The sequence below is a fragment of the Hevea brasiliensis genome, chromosome 16, assembly GCF_030052815.1.
Source record: "Hevea brasiliensis isolate MT/VB/25A 57/8 chromosome 16, ASM3005281v1, whole genome shotgun sequence".
Taxonomy (NCBI): domain Eukaryota; kingdom Viridiplantae; phylum Streptophyta; class Magnoliopsida; order Malpighiales; family Euphorbiaceae; genus Hevea; species Hevea brasiliensis.
In genome coordinates this window covers 65,780,908-65,802,734 of record NC_079508.1, presented here as the reverse complement: position 1 = coordinate 65,802,734, position 21,827 = coordinate 65,780,908, and the positions used below count along the sequence as shown (strand labels likewise).

Genomic DNA, 21,827 nt, shown 5'->3' with positions numbered 1-21,827 from the left:
ATATCGTTTAGAGTGGAGAAAGCGAATTCATATAGTCGACTCCAAATTTTTGGAATAAAACTTTTGGAATAAAGGTTTAATTGAGTTGAGTTTTTAGGAAGGAAAAAAATAGAAAATAAAAGATAAAAAAATAAAGGAGAAGTTAGCTTTTGTAAGATGTATGTGAAGAAAGTTGACATCAGCTTTTGTCTCTACCTTTTGGAGGATACCAGCCTTGTTCAATTGGTCGTTTGCATCCTATCGATAAGTTTATCTTCCAGCGGACCACCAAAGGATAAGAAAGAGGCAAATGCTTATCTGCAGAATAGGATTTTTGAATATGGTGAAGAAGGGAATCATGCGGAAAGAGTTATGATTGAGGAGCGCAGTTCTTCAATAACAAATTTGATCTTTACTACCTATTTGTTGGTGAAAAATTTCACCTCTACTTTTCTTTCATCTATTCTGTGGCAAGTATGTCAAATTGGAAAGCAAAATAGAACTTAATAGAAAGTCCCAAAGTTTCAATCACTGTTAACTGTCTATTGCTCTGTGAAGTTTGCAATATGAGAGTTTTCTCAAAACATATTTTAGTTGACAACATTTATGAATTCCATAAAGGATTCATAGTTATAAGGATTTCCTTCAATTATTTAAAAAAAAAAATGAAAAAGATGAAATAGAAGTTTCAACTCCTAACCACCTCTATTGTAAAACAAGTATTCAACTTTCATCTGCCTAATGACAGATTTCCTGCAAATCAATAATTGCAGAAATCCAAGAACTTTTTTGGTGAAAAGAAAGATTTCAAAAGGTCATCCTCATGAAATGAATTTTGAGCTCCGTGCCTTTGTTGGAATGCAATGAAGGCCTTCAATGGCATTTGACAATTGTATATTAAATGGTCATCAGCTTGACAGAGGTAACGTAACCATCAATAGTTGGTGTTGGTCACAAACTGATTATATGCAATATCCACACAGGCAGCTTTTTAGGCAAGTATTAGGTAAGTAATAATTCAATAAAACATGGATGAAACAATCTTGTTGAACAAGTCAAACCTGGCCAAGCTTTTTCCACTTGATGATATCTTCCAGTGCTAAAGGAGTGGTGCCGTCCTATGTCCAATCTAATTCAGATAATTTCTCCTAGTGGGACAGATGAAACAATCATCCATTTCATAATGTTGACATCCCTGAAAATATGATTGAAAATGGGTCACATATCACAAGCTATGCTTAGTAGGATTGTCCTCTCTTGGGGTCTATAGTCTAAACAAAACATGCCACAAAGGCACAAACTCTCTCCTTTTGCACTATTTGTTTGCGAAGCTAATAAGGATGAAAATAATACTAGCTAATTAATAAGAAAACAACTGGTTACCTAAATTTATTGTGAAGACCTTATCTGTTGAAAACCTGCTCACATCTCTTCAGAAGCACCGTTAATTATTTAATAAAAGAACAGCCAAGAAGTCAATACTGCCCATCGCACCATCATTATAGAGCAGAGATTACAATGCATGGATCATAGTGGGCCAACCATATTGCTGGCATCTTAGTTACTGTTTAGCATTGAAACTAAAGACCAAAATTACTTCTTTGAATAAAAATATTAGTTTATAAAAAATTATTTTAATATTTTTATAATTAAAATTTATTAAATTAAAATTTAATATTTTTAATTAATATATTTAAAAAAATATTTTTTTTAACTGTAACGACAATCAGGCCTTTGTTGAAGGAAGTCAAGATTTCTGCTTTTGCAAATTTAGAATGCTACAGGCATTACAATAAACTTTTCTTTACTGGACTATCCTTCCATGTAAATGAAAAAATATTACATTTGTAGGTTTCCTTGATTTCGGGGAAAAACAATGGAAAAGAGGAGTACCTTTCACTTTATTTCCTTGACCGAAAGTGTAGTCATCTAGTGATACAATGTTACTTTTTATCCGATGCTTTTGGATTAAGGCTTGACTTTAGACAATTCCAAAAAATATTACAATGCATTAAGAGGAAACGGAAGAAGGAATTAGAATTTATAGAGCCCATTTTAAGGAACAAAAGTGATTGCAATTTACAAATCAAGGAGTTCATTCACGGATCAACGGTGAATGCAATAGAAGGCCATAAACAAGACTTGCTAATAGTTTATATGCGACAAAATAATTTCTTTTGTAAACCCCTACAGCCAGGCAGCCAGCATCAAAAGCTACAGAAACATCTCCTATACAAATTAGTCTAACAAACAAGTATTAGATTGACTTCTAGTTTGCAGATTCAAAATGTCCAATTACAGACCAAAATACAGAAGCTGTAAACTATACAACTCATGACTCAAAGGTTTCGAATTAACCCACCATGCCAAATCCCCTAAAAGACCAGTATCCACTTGAAGCCTACTCTCTCTCATCATCATCTCCCACTCTGTTTCCCTCTTCTGGCTGCTAAGTGCCAACAAGGCCTAAGGAAAAGTCATCCCCCGCCTCTTCGCAGCCCCCATGACACTACCATTTAGTACACTAGGATCGTAATTATAGTCCTGCGAGACCATTTTTAGGACATCCAATATTGTGACCTTCTTAAAGTTCCTTGAGCACAGAACATCATCAGGCACCGGTTCTCCTCTTACATTGCCAAAGTTTCCACATAATGACTTAGGCAATACTCGTTGTGCTCTAACATTTCTCTTCTTTTCTGGAGGATTTGCACCCATGGGACCAACATGACCCAACTTGTCAATATCATCAATGTTCTCTGCTTTATCATCTTTCAGCTTTTCTGGAAATTTTGCATCTGAGCATCTCTTTGCACCCACTGGACCAACAAATCTGAACTTGTCCATATCGTCAATGCCCTTTGCTTTATTATCTTTCTGCTTTTCTGAAAAAATTGCATCTGAGAATCTCTGACTAATGTTGCATAATCTATTGGCTTCATCATCTTCAATCCCTTCATTTCCACATTCTATGCCAATCTCTATAACTGCATTATTTTCTTTAAAATCAGATTCTAGTGTCCCAGCCAGCTTTCTCTTTGCAGAGCTATCTCCATGACATTCCCTATCAGCACCATCGGGTTCATCAATTTGATGATTATGCAGTGACTGTAAGCAGTTGCTTGGACTAAAGCCCTCAAAATCCGAACTATCAACAATTTCCCCCAAATTCTCTGTTTCTGTGACTAATGTAGCTTTTGAAGTCTTCAATACCAAATTTTCATCCAAAATTTTAGATTTTTTTAACGAAGACTTCAATTTTTTGACAGATTTCACAACTCTCTCTAAGGTTTTCTCTGTTCGAGTGCCTAAATGAAGTTCTGGAGTCGACAAACCTACATTTTTATCAACAGTTTTTGGTATTATAATTAGAGACTCACATAAACCATCACTTGGGGTTGCAGCTAGTTCTCTATTCATAATCCTAGTGTTCGTGGATTCGCAGCGAATTACCTCATTCTTTTGAGCTCTCGTGGATTCGCAGTGAATTACCTCATTCTTTTGAGCTCGATCAACACCAGGAGATGAAAGCGAACCTCTATCGATAGCAATTCTCTCTGTCAATTCTACCTCTGCAGAAAACCCTAAAACCGTATCCCCTCCCATATCAACTGCTATCAAATCATCAGCATAATTGCCATCCACGGACGCAATTTCCTCATCGTTTGCTACTCCCTCGACCTTCCGATCATCGCGATTACCGACGGCGACAGTTTGCTGCTGCTTCTCTTGGGAGGCCGCCAGAGTGGACTGTTCGGGCAGTGTAATGAAAGCATCGTCATCGCGAGAGATTTTATCGCCATTTTCATTATCCTCAGGAGATTCCGGTAGAGAAACAATCGTCACTCCAGCGGAGGTCACGCGAAGATCGCCGGACTCGTCGCTGAAAAGGTTTTCATCCTCCGGTTCGCAGGCGAACCGGCAGCGACGTAAGTGTTCTTCTTGAGAGGAAGAGATGTGGCAGCGCTCTGGGATTGAAGCAAACGGATCGCCAGTCTCCATATTTGAGAGGTTATCTTGTTGTTAAAAGAACGGTTGCGTTCGACACGGAGAGAGAGGGCGCGCTCGCGAGAGCGAGTCTGATTATTTAGGGTTGATTTTTATTTTGTTTTTTGTCGTTTGGATTTCCCGCCTTTTCTTTCCCATGTTCAACCAGTGAAAAGGGCAAAGAAAAAAAAAAAAAAAAAATATATATATATATATATATATATATATATAAATGTTTAATAATTTTTAATATACTTTGTTACATTATCTGATTTAATTAATTGATTTATTTATTTTTTTAAAAAATTATTTAGTATTATAAAAAATTATAAATAATAATAAAGTAATCCAATATGAGAAGCAATTATATATTAATTCAATTAAATCTGAGAGGTGCTATGTTTTATTATCCTTCATAATATTTATTAATTCAAAATTATTTAGGAGTTTGATCCATTTAAAGGGGACTTTCATTTATTTGAGAATTATAAAGGAATAGAAAAACAAAAGTATAATGTAATTAAAAATTATATATTATTTTTGATTATTTTCAAATATTCAAGTTAATATGATTTTGCATATTTATTTATTATTTAAATTTATTTTTATGAATATTCTCTTATTAATCGGACTAAAACCACTCATAAGATCTTGTTTTTTATTAAACACTATCTTTCAACTGTGTTTGATTGAACTTTTTGTATTTTTATTATTTTCATTAACATTAAATATTTTCTTCACGCGTGCAATTAAAAATTAATAAATCAACGAATCATGTTAAATGTGTAAAAATATTTAGATATTTTGAAAATTTATAACTTAGTGAATTAAAAAATAAAATAGAGATGTACGATTAGTTATTGCTGCTAAAAATTATCATTTACTGTTAAATATTTAAAACCTTTGCTAGTATACTATACCTTAAATTATTTGATAATTAATATTTTTCAATCAAACTTATAGTTATTTTTCAAAAATTATCTTTTAATTAATATCTTATAATTTTTTTATTATAAATAAGTAGTTGAATCAATAGAGAATATATAAAAAAGTTTTAGAAAAGAATTCATGAAAGTTTGGCACGTAAACTAGTAAGTATGATTAAAAAATTATCATGTGACATATTTTTATTATAAAGTGTATCACATAGGTTAATAATATACTTAAAAATTACTATATGACATATATTTTATAATCTTTATTTTTAAATTTATCTATAAAAAATAACTTATCATATTAAATATTAATTTATATAAATATTTTTAAATTTTAAATATGAAAATCTTATGACAAATATTAAAATCTATCATTATTTTAAATATAATTTTTAGAAATTTTAAAATTTTCTTAAATTTTTGACTTCAAATATTATAAAACTGTATAAATCATATTATATATTTCTAAAATTAATTTTTTAATTACATTAAAAAAGGTTGAATTACTTTTAATATATATATGTATATTCACAAAAAATTATTTAGAAAATTTATATATATTTTTTAAAGAAATTTTTTATGTTCAAAATATAAAAATTTTAATAATAATATTTTAAAAATTGCCAAGTGGCATATATATTTTCTTTTTATTTTATTTATCTTTTTATTGGTATATGTCTATTAATAAACTTATTTATTTATTAAATTTGAAATAAAATTATAATTAATTAAAATTTTAATATTATTAAAATTTTGTAATATAATTATGAATTTATAAAATATAGTAAAATATGTATTAAATTATGTTATTAACACAAAATAATAAATAATCCATGCATATGGATCTCTTTTATTACAGTGTGCTACATAAATGATCAAGTATATATAAAAGATTGTCATATAATAACTCTTTAACCAAGAAAAAAGGCCGTTAGACGAAACAAACTTCAATCCATTTAACCAAGAAAGAGGAACGGTTGATTTTATTTTCATGGTAAAGGAAAAGAAAAATGGAGAAACAGAGAGGTTGTCAGTTCAATCATAAGGATGGAACACAGACATCATTGGTTGAGCTGTACCCATCTTCCTCTGTGCCCACAAGAAACGTGAATCTCCTGAATATCAGAGCAACCACCAAAACTTTGCTTCAAATCCATGAATTACAGAGCTTCCTTATATAGAACTATCGAATTTTCTTTTTCTTTATTCCCAATCTCTAAGTCATTTTGACAGAGATCTTCCTTTTTTAGCTAGTTAAAATGTCTATAAACTAATAATGACAATTAAGTTTTGATTACAGGAGGACTTCGTATATAAATTTTCTCGCTTTCCCTTCGTCAGGCTCTGTTCAGGAAATTTGATTTAGAAGACCAGCCATGTGTGTATCCAGAAAATTTCCGTTCCTTTCCGTTTTCCTCCTCTTTCTTGTTTTCACCACCCTTTGTTTATCCCCTACCGTCCGGTCTGATTTGGATCCTGTGGGGGAAGTTCTCGACCAGACGAAAAATGTGACCCAAAGCGCCGCCGACCACACCAAAAGCATCATCGATGGCACAACTTCCACCCTCAATGATACTAAGAATGCAGCTGAAGATGCAATTCACGGGACGACAACCGCCGTCAACGACACCAAAAACGCTGCAGAAAACGTCGTCAATGACACAAAAAATGCCTATCATGACGTTGAAAACGTGACGAATGACGTGAAAGGCAATGCAGCAGCGGCATCCCATACTCCACCTGCCGGTCACAAGGGATGGATAATTGCCATGCTTCTTGTTGTTGGATTTTTTTTTAAAAAACCATAGATGAAATTGGTTGTGCGTGTACGTTAATGGCTTTTGAATTTCATAGAATTAATTTGTTATTATTTCCAGGGATTTTTATTGTCATGAGCTTTCAAGATTCTGTCTCGATTGAAAGGGACTTCGTTGAATTTTGATGGGATTCCACTGGTTTCAATTTTTCCTCAAATATAAATAAAAAGAATTCCGGTTTTTGATTTCTTTTATATATTTGTTTCTTGTAGGTTTTGAATCTCATTCTTCTTCATAATTCATGCTGTTGCAAGTAGGATTTTTATGAGTATTTTAACCATCTCACTCTAATCAACTCAAAATTATAAGCCATTATCAATGGCGCCAAAAATCCACTCATAGGGATAATCATTAATGTGCATATGTAAATAAACAAAGGAAAGTCTAACGATTAGTTATGAGAAGAAGGGATTCCAATTAATTAATGAATACTTTAAATCTCTATTAAAATTAAATTCATGATGAAATTGAGTATTTCCGTGAAAAAGAATTACTTTATTGTATAATTCAATTAATTATTGACTCTAGTCAAGAAGGTGATCAGCCCATCTTAATGTACTTTATCGTGTTACTGTAACACAAATGAAATAATGTAGCTTAGATTAGCTCAATTGGTTTATCTAAAAGTAATTTTATGTTGAGTTGGGGAAATCCCTCAATAATTCTTTAAAAAACTAAAAACTTCACATTTGCTAACAAGTTGGATAGGCTAAACTGGCTTTTTTGGAGATCATTTTAGGAGGAGTAAATGATGGAATCATTTTAAGCACAATAATTTGGTAATTGTTTAGCAATTTGACGACTCTCTTTAATTTAATTAGTAGAGAGAATTTTTTTTTTTGGTCTTTTTTTGTTAGGCACTTGATCTCATTTTTTATTAAATCTCTTCTGTTTAAACCTTTTTCTCTTATCTTGAAAGTGGACTTTACCCTCTCCACCTCATGGGCAAGTTTATGCATAAATAGTCTTGATATGCGTTTTTGTTGGGAGTGATTACATGTAGATCCAACGATCTCTTTAATTATTTATTACATTTTTTGACTCTGGGAGGGGATAAAGTTTTATGGGACATGGGCACCTCAGGAGTCTTTCGTCGATTCTATCACTTATGCTTGACTCTTACGGATTATGTTACCGATTGAGTTTTGCCACATCAATCTCGACGAGTTATTTGTCTGACCTGAGTTACTGTCTGGCTTCCATTGCTCTGTTCTTCTTCAATTTTTGAAGGCTTGATATTGGCTATGTCTTGAATTTGCCCTTCTATTTATAGGGGTTTATGTATTTGGCTATAGTCAGTTTGCATGATCGTCGATATCCCCTTTTTATGCTTATCAAATCTATGGTGGCTTCCGGTGGTAGTTGTTTGTTTCTTACGCTAGTGGCGCAGTGTTGTTTCGTCCATTCTCTTTGTTGGGTTTGGATCTAGAACCCGTTTAATCTAGTGTTTGATTGGAAAAATGGGCTTTTTTCACTTATGGACTTTTGGCAGGGCTTTAAGAAGACCTCCTTTTACGTGCTCAATCTTTGGGATCATGTATTTAGTTTGTTTAGTAATGAATATATATCTTTCCATAAAAAAATAATCATTTTTAAAGTATTTATTTGATTGTAAAACAGTAATAATATGTATATATATTTGACGGTTATATTTCTTTTATATAAAAATTATTTAAATACTTTATATTATACGTCTGATCACTTTGATAAAAAACATTTTGTCACGACCCAACCTATGGGCCGGACCGGCACTAGTACCTAAGCCAGCCTAAAGTCCCGAGGTCTGAAGTAAGCCTAACTATTCCTTAACCTAATTCTAAGACCCATATTGAGCACAATTTTAAGAAATCAACAGAACAGAGTCAGCCATGACATGAACCATCCAACGGAGAGTTTTTTACTCACTCACCTGTAAGCACAATATATATAACAATTTGGAAAGTTCAGCTCATGCTCCACACACTCATAACAATATTATTTCAAATGGGAGCTTAACTCTCTCAACTCAATAATCATCCATGAATGTTCATATATCATGTTTACAATTCCAGTTGATACATACATAATAGATCCAAATAAATACATCACTAATAATAATAATACATGCAGAGTTTTAGAATAGAATAAAAGAACAAAATACAATTAAATGTCAATAGTAGACCAATGAAGAAGAGAGCAGATTAAACTCAATAAAGGACCTCCTGTATCCTGGAAAAATAGGTGAATATGAGTAAACGTTCGACTCAGAAAGTAAAATATCGATTTTAAGTATAATTTCTATAGCTATCTAAAACTAATGCATAAGGAATGCAACGCCTTCATAGTTTTTATACAAATCACATCATAAACAACAAAAAAGGTAATTTAGCACCACTCACCACGCATATAATATTCAAAACTCATCCTGAGCTTTACGGTTTTGTTTCATAGGTGAAATGAAGAACTTTCTATGATATCACCCATCCTATGATTTCTCTCAAGCGAGCATGCTTAATCCCGGAGTTCTTCTAACTCTCCAAGCTATTCTACCAAAAGCCGCCTCTAATGATTAATTTCCCCCATTTCAATTTATGATTTGATTCATTTCTGCCCCCATTTAGTAAAGGTCTCAAGCAACGCCTAACCCTTTACCGTAGCGTTCTCTACGTGGTCACTTCTATCCCGAAGAGGCGGGTTGTTACACATTTAAACAATTTTTTGCTATACTTGAATATCAAAATTTAACGTAAAAATATTTTAATTTAACTTCAATATAATTGTTAATAAATCATGATTTTTAAATAACACCACTATATAATAAATTTTAAATAATTAATATAATTGCGTTAAATAACAGTAGAAGGTGAACAAGAGATTTCAAATTGATTTGGCAATTTTGTAATTACAAATTACCATGTAGTGATGGTGAAATTAAAAAATTGAGTCAATGTAATTAAAAAAATTTTATTCTGTTAAATTTAAAAGAAAAATATTATATATAATAATAAATTATCTATTAAGAGGAAAAAAAAAACATCCAAAATTTTCAATATGTAGTAATATAATAAAAAAATAATTTCATAAAATAATAAAATTTTTCTATATTTTAAATTTATAATTATTATCTATAAGAATATAATATTATAAATATATTTTTTTAAATTCTCATTATAATATTACATTTTGTCTCACAAAACAACACATATTGTTAATATAATTATTAATGTAATCATCATCTGTTAAGATCGTTGTAAATAATTTAAGATTATATTATAAAGAAATATAACTTTTTGCTTATATTTAAAATTTATAACATTATATTACTGAAAATAGTTCTAAAAATATAATTAGAAGAAACAAAAGAAATAATAATAATAATAATAAATTCTATGAAATAATATATACCATAGTATATTAAATTTTTAATTACAATTAAATTTTAAAATAAATTAATTAATTTTAAATAAAAATTGATATCAAAAAATAAATTTTAATAATTAAGACATTTTATAATTATTTTAATACACCAAAATATTAAAATGATAATTACATATTAATAATATTTCTATTCTTATGCTATCTAATAAAATTTGAATATAATTTTTTTTATATATATCTCAAATATTTATATATCATTTAAAAGATTAAAAATAAAATTTTATAAATGAATTGTATAGTTATAAAATATCCAAATTGCACCCTATTTTTTTTATTAATTTTATTGAATTAATTTATTAAAAATTATTTATATATATATATATATATCCGTTAAGTTTTTATAATTAACCACGCTCAACTCAACGTGGCTCTGCCATGCCACATGGTGTGTGGCATTGGTCTGTTTTTCTTCTCCAATTGGATTTGCTTTGTAACAACTGGACGTCTTTAGGCAGGTTTATTTTACTCTTTTACCCGTTGCGCATATCTAAAATTACAACATTTTTTTTCTTCCTTTCATATCTCCTACCTTTCTCTGAAATAGATATACAAGAATTCTATAAGATTAGGTTGGATTTTTTCTCGGTAAGTGAGACTTGCATCCGGCATCCGCCTCGAGGGTGAGATTAGTAGCTCCTCGTTTTTTTTGTTTCGTTCCTTCTTTATCTCTTTCTGTCTACTTCTTTTGAGGATAAAAGAATCTCCCATCAGAATTCTCCGATTTCAAAATTCTTCGGATGGTAAGTAGCTAATCTTCCCTTTGATTTCTTTCTTTTATTCTCTGTTTTATTTCATACAATTATTCTTATGTTGCAGAGAATGGAGACGATTCTTATCTCTTACCTGAATCCAATGATTTTAATATTATTTTATAAATCATTTTATATAAATTCATAATTTTAATTAATTATAAAAATATGATTTTATATGATAGTGAGTTATATGTGTCTAAAATAAGAGTTGTGGAATTGAAAATGTTAAGGCATATAAGTAGACTAAATAAAGTCCGTAACAGAGTATTAGAGAAAATGTAGGATTGATGTTAATTGAGGATAAGTTGAGAAAATAGATATTGAAGTCATTTTCGTGATGTGAAGTTTAGACATACGAAGGTTTCAGTTAGATAAGTAGAACACATTAGGTTAAGGGATAGAAAGATAGAAAAAAAAGGGGGTAAATTTAAACTAGAAGTATTACATATTTCCGAGTATTTAATTCAAAATCGTTTAAAATATAGAAAAAAATTTATATAGTCGACCCCAAATTCTTGATAAAAATATAATTTTACTAAATTTGAATTTTTCTTTTTAAAATTTATGTCCACATGTAAGGCTGTATTTGTTAACTATACATATACATAAAAAATAATTATACACTTTTTTATCTTCTTGTGATTTTTCTTTTCTTAATGACATTTTATAGTTACGAGGACCGAACCCGAAATTAAATAGAGAGAGAGTTAAATTTAAATATTAATTTATTTTTATTATTATATGTAACATATTGAAAAACAGTGCATCCTTCTTTTATGTTAAAAAAATTATCTATATAAGTAAATTTATAGTAAATTTTTCAATAATAGAATTCATCTTTAATTTACAAATATAATCAATTTTGAATGAAGCGTATTTTTTTAAATTTAAAGTTAAACTAAGAATAAGCAATTTTATGATATGATCATTAAACTTATTATTTAAGAAATCGATATTTAATGGCAGTATTGAAAATGCTAATTTTGTAATGATTTTCTATTAAAGAGTTAAATGTTATGAAAAAAATTTAAATTTAGATTTTTAAGAGTTTAAGTGTGTGTAAAGTAAATTATTCATTTTAAATATATAAAACTCATTTTTTTTATGTTTATTATTTTTTACTAAGAAATAAATGCTGATAAAAAATATATAACTTAATTAATGTTTTAAAATAATAATAATAGTTATTATTATAATAAATAGTAATTAAAAATTTTTTTACTCTAAAGGAATAAAATACATAGAGATAAATTTTTATGCCCAAAAAATTAAAGTTTTTTGATGAAATTATTATTCTCAAATATGAAAGAAAATTTTAGAGACGCTAATAAATATAATCACTATAATTAAAATTTTTAATAATTTAAATAAATATAAAATTTAATAAAACTTTAATTTTTTTTTAAAGTCAGGCTGCATAATAATTAAGCTTTCTAAATTATTGAGAGGTCAGAGCTTCGATTTTTTTTTAAATTTATATATTAATAAAAAATAATTTATATTTTATTATTTAAAATTTTATAAGTAAAATACATTAAATTCAAATTAAAAATTAAAATTTTTTAATAAATGTTTTAGTAGGGCCTTAAAGAGCAATACGTAGTCGCTGGTACTTACCAAGCATTATCCAAACGACATCGACTTTAGCACCAAAACTTATGGGTGAGCATTCAGTTCAAATTGAACTGAATCGAATTAAATTATAAATGTCAAACAGTAAATTTTAGAAATTGAATCGAATTGAAATGGGTGAAAAATTTAATCGAACTGAACCGCTCTATTTCAGTTCAGTTCGATTTAAATTGATCGATTTGATTTTTTATTGATTTTTTAATTTAGACTTGATTTTCAAATTATTTGATCTAATTTTAATTTTGGTTTGAACTTAATAACCATTAATAAATGAAATTAAACAATTAATATATATATAAAATTAAATATAATTCGTAAATTTTCCATAAAAATAAATCAATTCAAAAAAATGATTTAGTTTGATTTGACTATATAAATCACTATTTAGTTCAGTTCGATTTAATCAATTTTTTTCTCTTCAAAACCGAACCGAACAGAAATAATCAAAATTTTTATAATTTTAAACCGACCCGAACCGATTGAATTTTAAAATCAAATTGAATTGAATTGACTCGATTCGATTTGATTTTTCAATTTGAACCGAATTCTGCTCAGCCTACCAAAACCTCAAAAACCCACCTTTCTCCCCTGGCATTTGCAGACTTGCAGCTATTACATGTGTCCCTTGCTACTTCACGCTGCGGACCGCGACGGGTAAAATATCTGCAAAATTCATTATACTCAAACTTAGTTAATATCATGAAAATTTAAATTTGTTTAAAATTTATTTTCAATTATCCGAAATAATTTCAAACCTAATTATTATTACTGAAAAAATCAGAATTCGTTTAATTTTATATATTTTTAATAATATTTTGTATAAAAAATTATTTTAAATAATAATTCATATTTTAAAAATTTAATAATTTTATAAAATATTTAAATTTTATTTTATATAAAATAAAATATATAAAAATTTATAAATATTATTATAAAAATATATATTTTATATTTAATTAAATATTTATATGAACGAGTTTGGATATCGGATATCCAATACATAAAATCTAAATTCGATCCGAATCAAACCCATAATGAGTATTATTTTTTAAATCTAAACTCATTCTGAATTCCATTATATAATAAATAAACCTATTTTATTAGGGTTTGATCGAACCGAAAATCTGTAAAAACCTGATCCGTTGCTTTCCCCGTTTCACACCCGCACTATTCCTTAATGTTCTTCTCTCTCTTTCATTTCTGAATTCTGATTGTTGATTTCGTAGAAATAAAGCCGTTTTCTTAATCACTTGGTCAGTGTTCTAAATATGGATCGTCTTTTTTTTTTTATATTATATTTCTGATTTATTGTGAAATATTATCTGTTGAACGAACTTTCTGAGTAACCAAACAAAATTATATCTACCTTTTTTATTAACCGTTTATTGAGGATTGTTTTTACATTTAGTTGTTACTGAGCTTTTTTCCTTGCATGTTTAACATTGGTTTTGAGCTTTCAATGCTTGTTTGTTTCCCGAGAAAACACTGGAAACTTAGGTGAGTAGAAGATTGTGTTTTTAATTTCGTTGGAACTGAGAAATTAATACAGTTTGGTGATGTGCCATATCAGACCTATATAACGTGTTTATTATTATTATTATTATTATTATGAAAGATTCTTAGGTTATCCATGGTTGTATTATCATAAATTGATATAGTTTATGATAACGTGATAGATATTTCTCTCTATCTTTTTTTTTTTTTTATATTTTTTATTGCCTTTGTTCCGCCAATTTGGCATTTGGCTACACAGCAAGTGTAGTTCATTTCATGCCAGTGAGGTTTGTGCATAGAATTTCACTCGAGGCCTTTAGATGGCATCTTAAGATTGAGGAGAGTCCATTTGGTTTGTTGGATTTATAAATCTGCTTGTTCTTTTCTTGGTATTCCTTGCCTCAGAGGGTATGTTTCATTTCAAATAAATCCTTGCAATCCACTGTGTACTAATGATGATTATTTTAGTTTTAGGTTGTTTCCAGCTAGGTGCTTTATCAATTTGTTTCATAAGTTGGAATGGGTTTTGTGTACAATACACTGCAAACAGAGTCAACAAGAGAGGCATCATTAAGCAACTGCAGTTGTTCTGAGGGAAAATGGGGAAGATTTCTTATGAGGGAAAATCGGTAAGATTTCTTATGGAAATGGTCATTATGATTCTTGTGCTGGTTTGCCTAAGTATAAGAGGCGGAGAGTTTCGGCCATTAGGGACTTTTCCTCTGGGTGCAGACGATTTGCATCAAGGTTCTCTTTGAGACTAAATGAAGGAGCCATCTGTATTGATATAGCTCAGAATTCAGTAGACCAGGGGAAGAGTGGTGATACATTTGGGGACGGACTTAGGCTTGAGCCAAAATCTCCCAAAGTGTTGGAAAATTTGGATCCTACAGTGATTTCTAGGCAAATAAATCACGTGGAATCCAAGCCAGAAGCATCGGTGGTATCATCTGATCAGGTGGATGGGCTCAATTCAGTAAATATATCACCTGTTAAGATGCCATTCCCTGGAGCTCCAGACACTTTTAGTGATGCGGGGGATATTGAACCATTAAAATATTTAGAACATGAATGGATGCCGAAGGATTTGCATAATGTGGATGTCTCTGCTCTTTGGAATCCATGGTCCCAAGAAATTATCCTCCTTGGAGTAGAATTTCAGCTGTCAGAGACTTCCCCCCATTTTGTGGAACAAATGCACCACGTCTTATGAGAGAGGGTGCAAATATGCTTGCTTTTACAAAGAACAAGAATTTTGGTAAAAAGAAGTCTTTTGTTGAAGAAGAGCTGATGAAATGTGTAATGAAGACTGATGTGAGACAAATGGGAGACAATGTTCTAAATGGAGATGCCCACAAGTACAGATTGGAGAGGAATGTTTCTGGTCTGAGAGAGGTTAATGCTCAAGCTGAATCCAAAGGACCTACTATTATAGATATGAAGAATCAAGATGAGTATGGAGCTTGTTATGGGAATAAGATGACGGTTATCCAGGAGGATTTACTAGAAGAAAGCATAAAATCTCCTTGGGAAAGCATTCAAAATCTATGTGAGTTGAAGCCTGAGGTAGTCTCTGAATCAGGCAAGAGGAGTATTGGAGGCCTGGAGGATAATTTGGAGATGGCTTTTACATTTAAGATGGAGAAGAAAAGCTCAGGGAGAAAGCTTTTAGACTTATCTGGCTATACAAATGCAATGTTAGAGGAGGGAACTGAGGATTTGGATCTTGAATTGCACAGGGTTGTTGTGAAGGGTCTTGTGGCTGTGGGGAATGATCCTTGGAGGCAGGGAAAAATGGCCCATAAACCTACTAACTTGGCTGGTGGTACAGATGAAAGCACAGGGAGGAAAAATGATTTCACTCCGCAAGAACAATCCAGATCTGCTGTCAGAACAAAGAAGAATAATGTTTAGAACTTTGGAGGGACACATATGAAGAGGAAGAAGAAGAATTCATCTCGTAGCAGCAAGGCTTATGAAGGTATAGGTGAGGTGGTTGCATGGGATGCAGAAGACGATGTTAAGCATGGTGGTGAATCTAATGATTTTCAGTTGGTTAGGAGATCATATAATTTTAATGTGACACTTCCTCCTTCCTGTCCCAGCAGTTTGAGTGGTAAAGGCAATGATAATGATGCGTTTGTCACCAGAAACAAAGTTAGGGAAACATTGCGTTTGTTCCAAGTTGTCTATAGGAAACTTGTTAAGGAAGAAGAGGCAAAGTTGAAGAATGTTAAGAGGCCTGATTTAGTTGCAGCAACTGTTCCTAAAAGGAAAGGAAAATATGTAAACACAAACAAGAAAATCATTGGATCTGTTCCAGGTGTTGAAGTTGGGGATGAGTTTCAGTACAGGGTGGAGCTTAATATTATTGGTCTTCATCGCCCAACTCAGGGAGGTATTGATTTTGTGAAGGAAGGTAAAACTGTCCTTGCAACGAGTATTGTAGCATCTGGGGGCTATGATGATGATCTGGATGACTCTGATGTCTTGATATATACTGGTTCAGGAGGGAACATGAAGGATGGAGATAAAGGACCTGAAGATCAGAAGCTTAAACGAGGTAATCTTGCTTTAAAGATTAGTATGGATGCACAGAATCCTGTAAGAGTCATTCGTGGTGATACAAGAGTGTCTGAATCATCCAGTGCAAGAAATAGGACTTATGTCTATGATGGGCTATATTTGGTGAAGAAGTGTTGGCAAGAAATGGGGCCACACGGCAAACTTGTATTTAAGTTTAGGCTGGATCGAAGTCCAGGTCAACCAGAGCTTGCTTGTAAAGTGGTGAAGAAGTCCAAAAAATTTAAAGTGCGAGAGGGTCTCTGTGAAGGGTCAATTCCAATTTGTGCGGTGAACACCATAGACAATGAGAAGCATCCACCATTTGAATACATAGCTCATGTTTTATATACTGATTGGTGCCATCCTATTCCTCCCAGGGGTTGTGATTGTACTGATGGCTGCTCTGAAACTGGGAAATGTTCTTCTGTGGCAAAAAATGGAGGAGAGTTCCCATATAACCATAATGGGACTATTGTTGAAGCAAAGCCTCTGGTCTACAAGTGCGGTCCTTCTTGCAAGTGTCCTCCGTCTTGTTACAATAGAGTCAGTCAGAATGGTATCAAGTTTCAGCTTGAAATCTTTAAAACATACCATTACAAATACAATAGATCAGGTTCATGATTCTGATGGCAATATAAAGAAGTAGAGTTGTTACTGTGGTTCTTCAGAGTGCACTGGGAGGATGTATTGAGGCTGTGTAGCAAAAGGAGTTGGATTTAGAAGCAGCTGTGATTTAATTTGTCAAAGTAAGTTGCTCTACGGATTACGATAAAGTATATTTCCACAAAAATACAAAATAGGCATGCTTCGCTGTATGTCTCTCTTGTTGTGTATATTTTGAAATATATATATATATATATATATATATATATATATATATATATATATATGTATAAGGACGGAGCCAGGGATTGACCAAGAAGGGCATTGGGCTCCTCTGAAATTTTGAAAATTTTCAAGGATTTAATCGTAATTTAATTTTTTTTTTCTATTTTTGTATTAAATTTTAATGAGTATGGGAACTTGAGGGTTTTAAAAACTTTAAGTGAGTTTAATAGTAATTTTATATAAATTTTGTTTTATAGTTATGAATTAGTTATTTAATCCCTTCAATCAACATCTAGGTATGTAATTTATTAATAAATTAGACTCTCCTAGGCTAAAATTCTGGTTTCGTCACTATATATATATATATTCTCATTGTCTTTTTGACAAAAGATGCAAGTCTATATGCGTGTCTCTTTGCGTGTATTTTGAGCATCTGTGATATCTAAGCCTCACATCAAAAAGGGACTATTGATTTGATCTGTATTACTGTATATGTGGACCTTAGCCAAGTTTTGATATTTAGCCAAGTCTTGATATCAAAAAGACATTGAGCTTCACTTTCAGCATGGATGCAATGTGTTCATGGTGGATTTAGTATAGTTTCTCTGTATTATATTTACTATGCTGGTGCTTAACTTTGTGCAATGTTTCTCGTATCTACAGACCAACAAATCATAGCTCGAGTCTGTTTTCATGCGTTGTGGTTCGTTATGCTCCTGAGCGTGATCCACACATCCAGATGGTCAGGTTAAATTTATGGTTGGGAAGACTATTTGCTGGTAGGTAGTAATGTAGCCTTTAGTCTTTCCAAATTTCATCTAGTGTTGTTTGTTGTGAGTTCTGGGTTTTGTATATGCACTTAATTTTCATATCTTAGTTAAAAGGCAAAATAAATAAAAAGAAAGAAAGAAAGAAAGAAAGAAAACAGATACTCCACAGTGAATTTTTATACCCATTAGAATGAATATTTTTCTCTTTTGAAATATGCCAAGTACAGATTATTTATGCTATTGATCATATATGCATGTTAATAAATGATGGGACAAAATATGCAATCTTATCTTAACCAAATGTATTTATACGGAGACTTATTTTCTAAACTAATTCGGAAATGCAACTTGATTTGGAAAAGTTAAATTTATTATTTTAAAACATCTTTAAATATGTTTTATTAGTTCTAAGGTAAGGACTGCAACCTAAAGCTTTGTAAATAGGAGTGTCAACTATCTGAGGATGAAAAAGCAAAATAAATCTCGAAATCACTGCAATATTTGCAATAAAAATTTGGGTATATAAATAGTACATGCGATTACTTAGTTTTGTGAATGTTTTTGAAAAAGTTATGAAAATTTATTTATTTATTTTTTTTCATAAAAATTTTATTAATGAGTTGTTAATTTTTTTTTTTAAAAGGAAAAAATACAAAGTGAGAAAAATTTTAATTTCAATTACTTTTATCATCTATACATATTTTTTTATATCTGAAAACTACTACCCACTGAGATGTAAACATCAACTTAGATTGATCAACTAAACAATGATATTATAAAGTGATAACAAGATTATAAATTAAAAGAGATACTTATTCACATAAGAAATTTATGCCCAGTACATAAAGCCTTTTATGTGAAAATGGCAAACTCAGCTTATTGGCTTACATGGCAAAAACACACAACACTGGTAGCTCCAAACCTTACTAAAAATCCTGATTGCACATTTAAGTGAGCTGAATGGATGAATCATAAGCAACCCCAGCTTTCCAATCATTTGGGATAGCATTTGTTGCCTGTACCCATGTTAGCCCTGCACTTCCACTTACTTGGAACCTCAAGCTAATGTAACCATTTGGTGGGTTTGGCATGTCCCACACTGCTCCATAGGCCCTTCTCATGCCTATCCATTCTTTGCAATCTTCCTGCACCATTACATTATAATAAAAATCAGAAAAAAAAAACTTTTATTAGTGTTTAGAATAAAATAATAGGATTTGGAAATTTACCTGCCATATTTCCACGGCTAAGATATCATTTTGGCCTCCTTGGTACAGAATAACAATGGCCAAGTATTCAGGAAACCTGCTATGCTCATGGACCTTGAACATGATGTTGTAACCTGCGAACCGGCAAGAAATCCTCCGGTATTCCACGTCGACGACACCGTATGCAAATAATTGTAAGGCCATGTTTGGATTTGCCATTCTTGCATAAGCTCTTGTGCTAAGAATGAAGTCAGTGTTGTCCCCTTCACCATAGTCAGTCGCCACTACATTCACCCCGTCATCAGTGCAAAGTTGTGGTGCCTTACACCTAACCTGAATAATTATTGAACCATATATAAGCCATCTTATTAATTATAGCAAGTAGTTTAGTAGGTTGCTACATTTTACTCTAAAATTCGAGCAAATCATAGTGGTAATTATTTATGAACTTGAATTGGGTTTTCTTTTTATATACCTGATAGCAAGCACCACAGCCAGTGCCATTCTTATACAACCTGGAAACTCCAGCCACATTAGCATCATTGACCGTCCTTCCATATTCGCCAAATCCACAAGCTCCAGCTAAATTACAAGTAAATTGAATAAATTAGCATCATTAAACAAAGAGAATAAAGAAAAAAAAATAATGATAATTCATGTGTACATGTCAGGCACGTTTTCATGACTAATTAAGAAACAGTTTTTGTATTCATAATCTAATATGCAGAGGAGGATTGAGACACATACTTGGTGTCCCTAAGCAATCAGGGCTACCATAATAAGTAGCGCTAGAATATTTGAAGTCTTGGGAGTAACATATTGCAGGCAGTAGCACCATGAAACAAACAAGGCAGTAGCCATATGTGAACCCCATAGCTTAATATTAGTAGCAAACTAAGCTACAAGGCAGAAAAATTGAAAATGAGAAATGGTTATGAGATGGGAAGCTATGGAATTACAATCCCCTATTTATAGGTGAGAAGTGAGGCCTGAGGCTGCTGTTGTGGCAAATTTCAACCCTTTTTCTTTCCATTTGGACTAGGTGGTAGGATTAGTTTAGTGATATGTCCACTCCAAGTAGGCTCCTGCATTGACCCTGTAAGACACCTTTCCATGGTATTAGTAAGAGGATACATGTCGCAAAAATCTTCCCAACTTCTGTCCTTTTATAATGTCGCCGTTTCATTCTGTTCAAAATAAGAATTCTTGGAACGCACTTATTATGATTAATTGATTATTTTACTTGAGGGAATAGTTAAATTATCATTCCATTCCTTCACTATCAATTTTTTTTTTATTATTCTGCATATTTAAATAGTAAGATTTGAATCTCGGAAGTAAACCACAAAATATATTCTTCTTGTGAATATCTTAGTTTTGGTATGAATGATTTTGACTTGTAGACTTAATATAATCAGTAAAAGAGAATATATCCTAAATTAAAAATATATACATATATTGTTTTAGGGGATTGTGCAGGTAATTCTTGAATGCACAAATCGGGTATGGAGATGCACCCTTGAACTTACATGAGGAATAAATTTCATGAAGCTTCTTTTATTTAAATTCAATGGAGAAACAGGATTTGAACTTATGATCATCAGCAAAACTACTCAACAACGTGAGCTACGAAACGGCTGTTTATCAATTCATTTTAGGTTCGTATACTAAAGTTGGTTAGCAAGCAGAACTTAAAAATTCAATTCCTCGAATGTCTTCAGCTTCTTCCCGGAAAGGTACCAGCAATAATTGTGCTTAGAAATTGCTTGTTGGAAGATCCCACCAGGCCATGCCCATTCAAGGAGGCCAAGACAGGACTTATTACTAGATAGAGTCGTCACGTATCAAAGCTGTGGGCTATTATAACCAATCGGATTAAAGCCAATAACCCCGCGTTGTTAGTTTCGTTGTAACGCACAGAAGAAGGGCTGCCAATTTACGTAAGCATTAGCTATTAGCTATTCCTCGTGTCAATCGTTCGGATAAGACTGAAAATTTGGGTGGGAGCACTTAAATACTTTCCAAGATTTCTCTCAAAATTATGTTAAACAAATGGCTTCGCGACTTTTTGAGCTTCAATGAATTTGGGGTAGGTAGAAGGCAGGCAAAGCAAGATGCCAAATCCAAGTGTAATTTTAGCGTAGGAGAGGTTGTATAAATCAACATTGGGGGAGAAATTGGGGTAGGTGACTCTTATTCCTTGTCGTCCAATTGGCAATTCCATAGCAGCCCACCAATTTGCAAATAAGAAAGGGACAATAATAGCCTAATCGGCTGCCTGCCGTCACCAATATCATTATTCATGATTCTCAGACGTCCCATTATGAATCTATTCCTTAAGAGGTTAGATTTTCTATATTATTGCATTAATTTTCTAAATTTCAATTTTATACATGAGGTAGGGGTACTGAAGCTCCTGTTCTCTCCATTCTCCACTCAAAAA

General features: G+C 31.5%; 2 protein-coding genes across 2 annotated transcripts; one reads left to right on the top strand and one right to left on the bottom strand.

Moving 5' to 3' along the window:
* Positions 1 to 15,945: 15,945 nt before the first annotated feature.
* Positions 15,946 to 18,312, top strand: LOC110670241 (histone-lysine N-methyltransferase, H3 lysine-9 specific SUVH5-like). The gene is made up of 2 exons (XM_058138724.1): positions 15,946 to 17,324; positions 18,070 to 18,312. Exon 1 carries the CDS (start codon positions 15,946 to 15,948, stop codon positions 17,197 to 17,199), a length of 1,254 nt encoding a protein of 417 aa, XP_057994707.1. The 3' UTR covers positions 17,200 to 17,324; positions 18,070 to 18,312.
* A 521-nt stretch (positions 18,313 to 18,833) lies between these two features.
* Positions 18,834 to 20,485, bottom strand: LOC110670246 (expansin-like B1). Its single transcript, XM_021832225.2, has 4 exons — positions 20,132 to 20,485; positions 19,860 to 19,966; positions 19,406 to 19,717; positions 18,834 to 19,321 (listed from the first exon to the last, which is right to left on the bottom strand). Exons 1-4 carry the CDS (start codon positions 20,256 to 20,258, stop codon positions 19,124 to 19,126), a joined length of 744 nt encoding a protein of 247 aa, XP_021687917.2. The 5' UTR covers positions 20,259 to 20,485; the 3' UTR covers positions 18,834 to 19,123.
* Positions 20,486 to 21,827: the final 1,342 nt, after the last annotated feature.

Bases quoted from the DNA above. Each gene is read 5' to 3' on its own strand.
- LOC110670241 (XM_058138724.1), top strand. From the start codon at position 15,946: ATGAAGAGGAAGAAGAAGAATTCATCTCGTAGCAGCAAGGCTTATGAA.
- LOC110670246 (XM_021832225.2), bottom strand. From the start codon at position 20,258: ATGGGGTTCACATATGGCTACTGCCTTGTTTGTTTCATGGTGCTACTG. The intron at 19,718-19,859 runs GTATATAAAAAG...ATAATTATTCAG, and splicing joins GCTGTGGTGCTTGCTATCAG to GTTAGGTGTAAGGCACCACA. The intron at 19,322-19,405 runs GTAAATTTCCAA...GTAATGGTGCAG, and splicing joins TAGCCGTGGAAATATGGCAG to GAAGATTGCAAAGAATGGAT.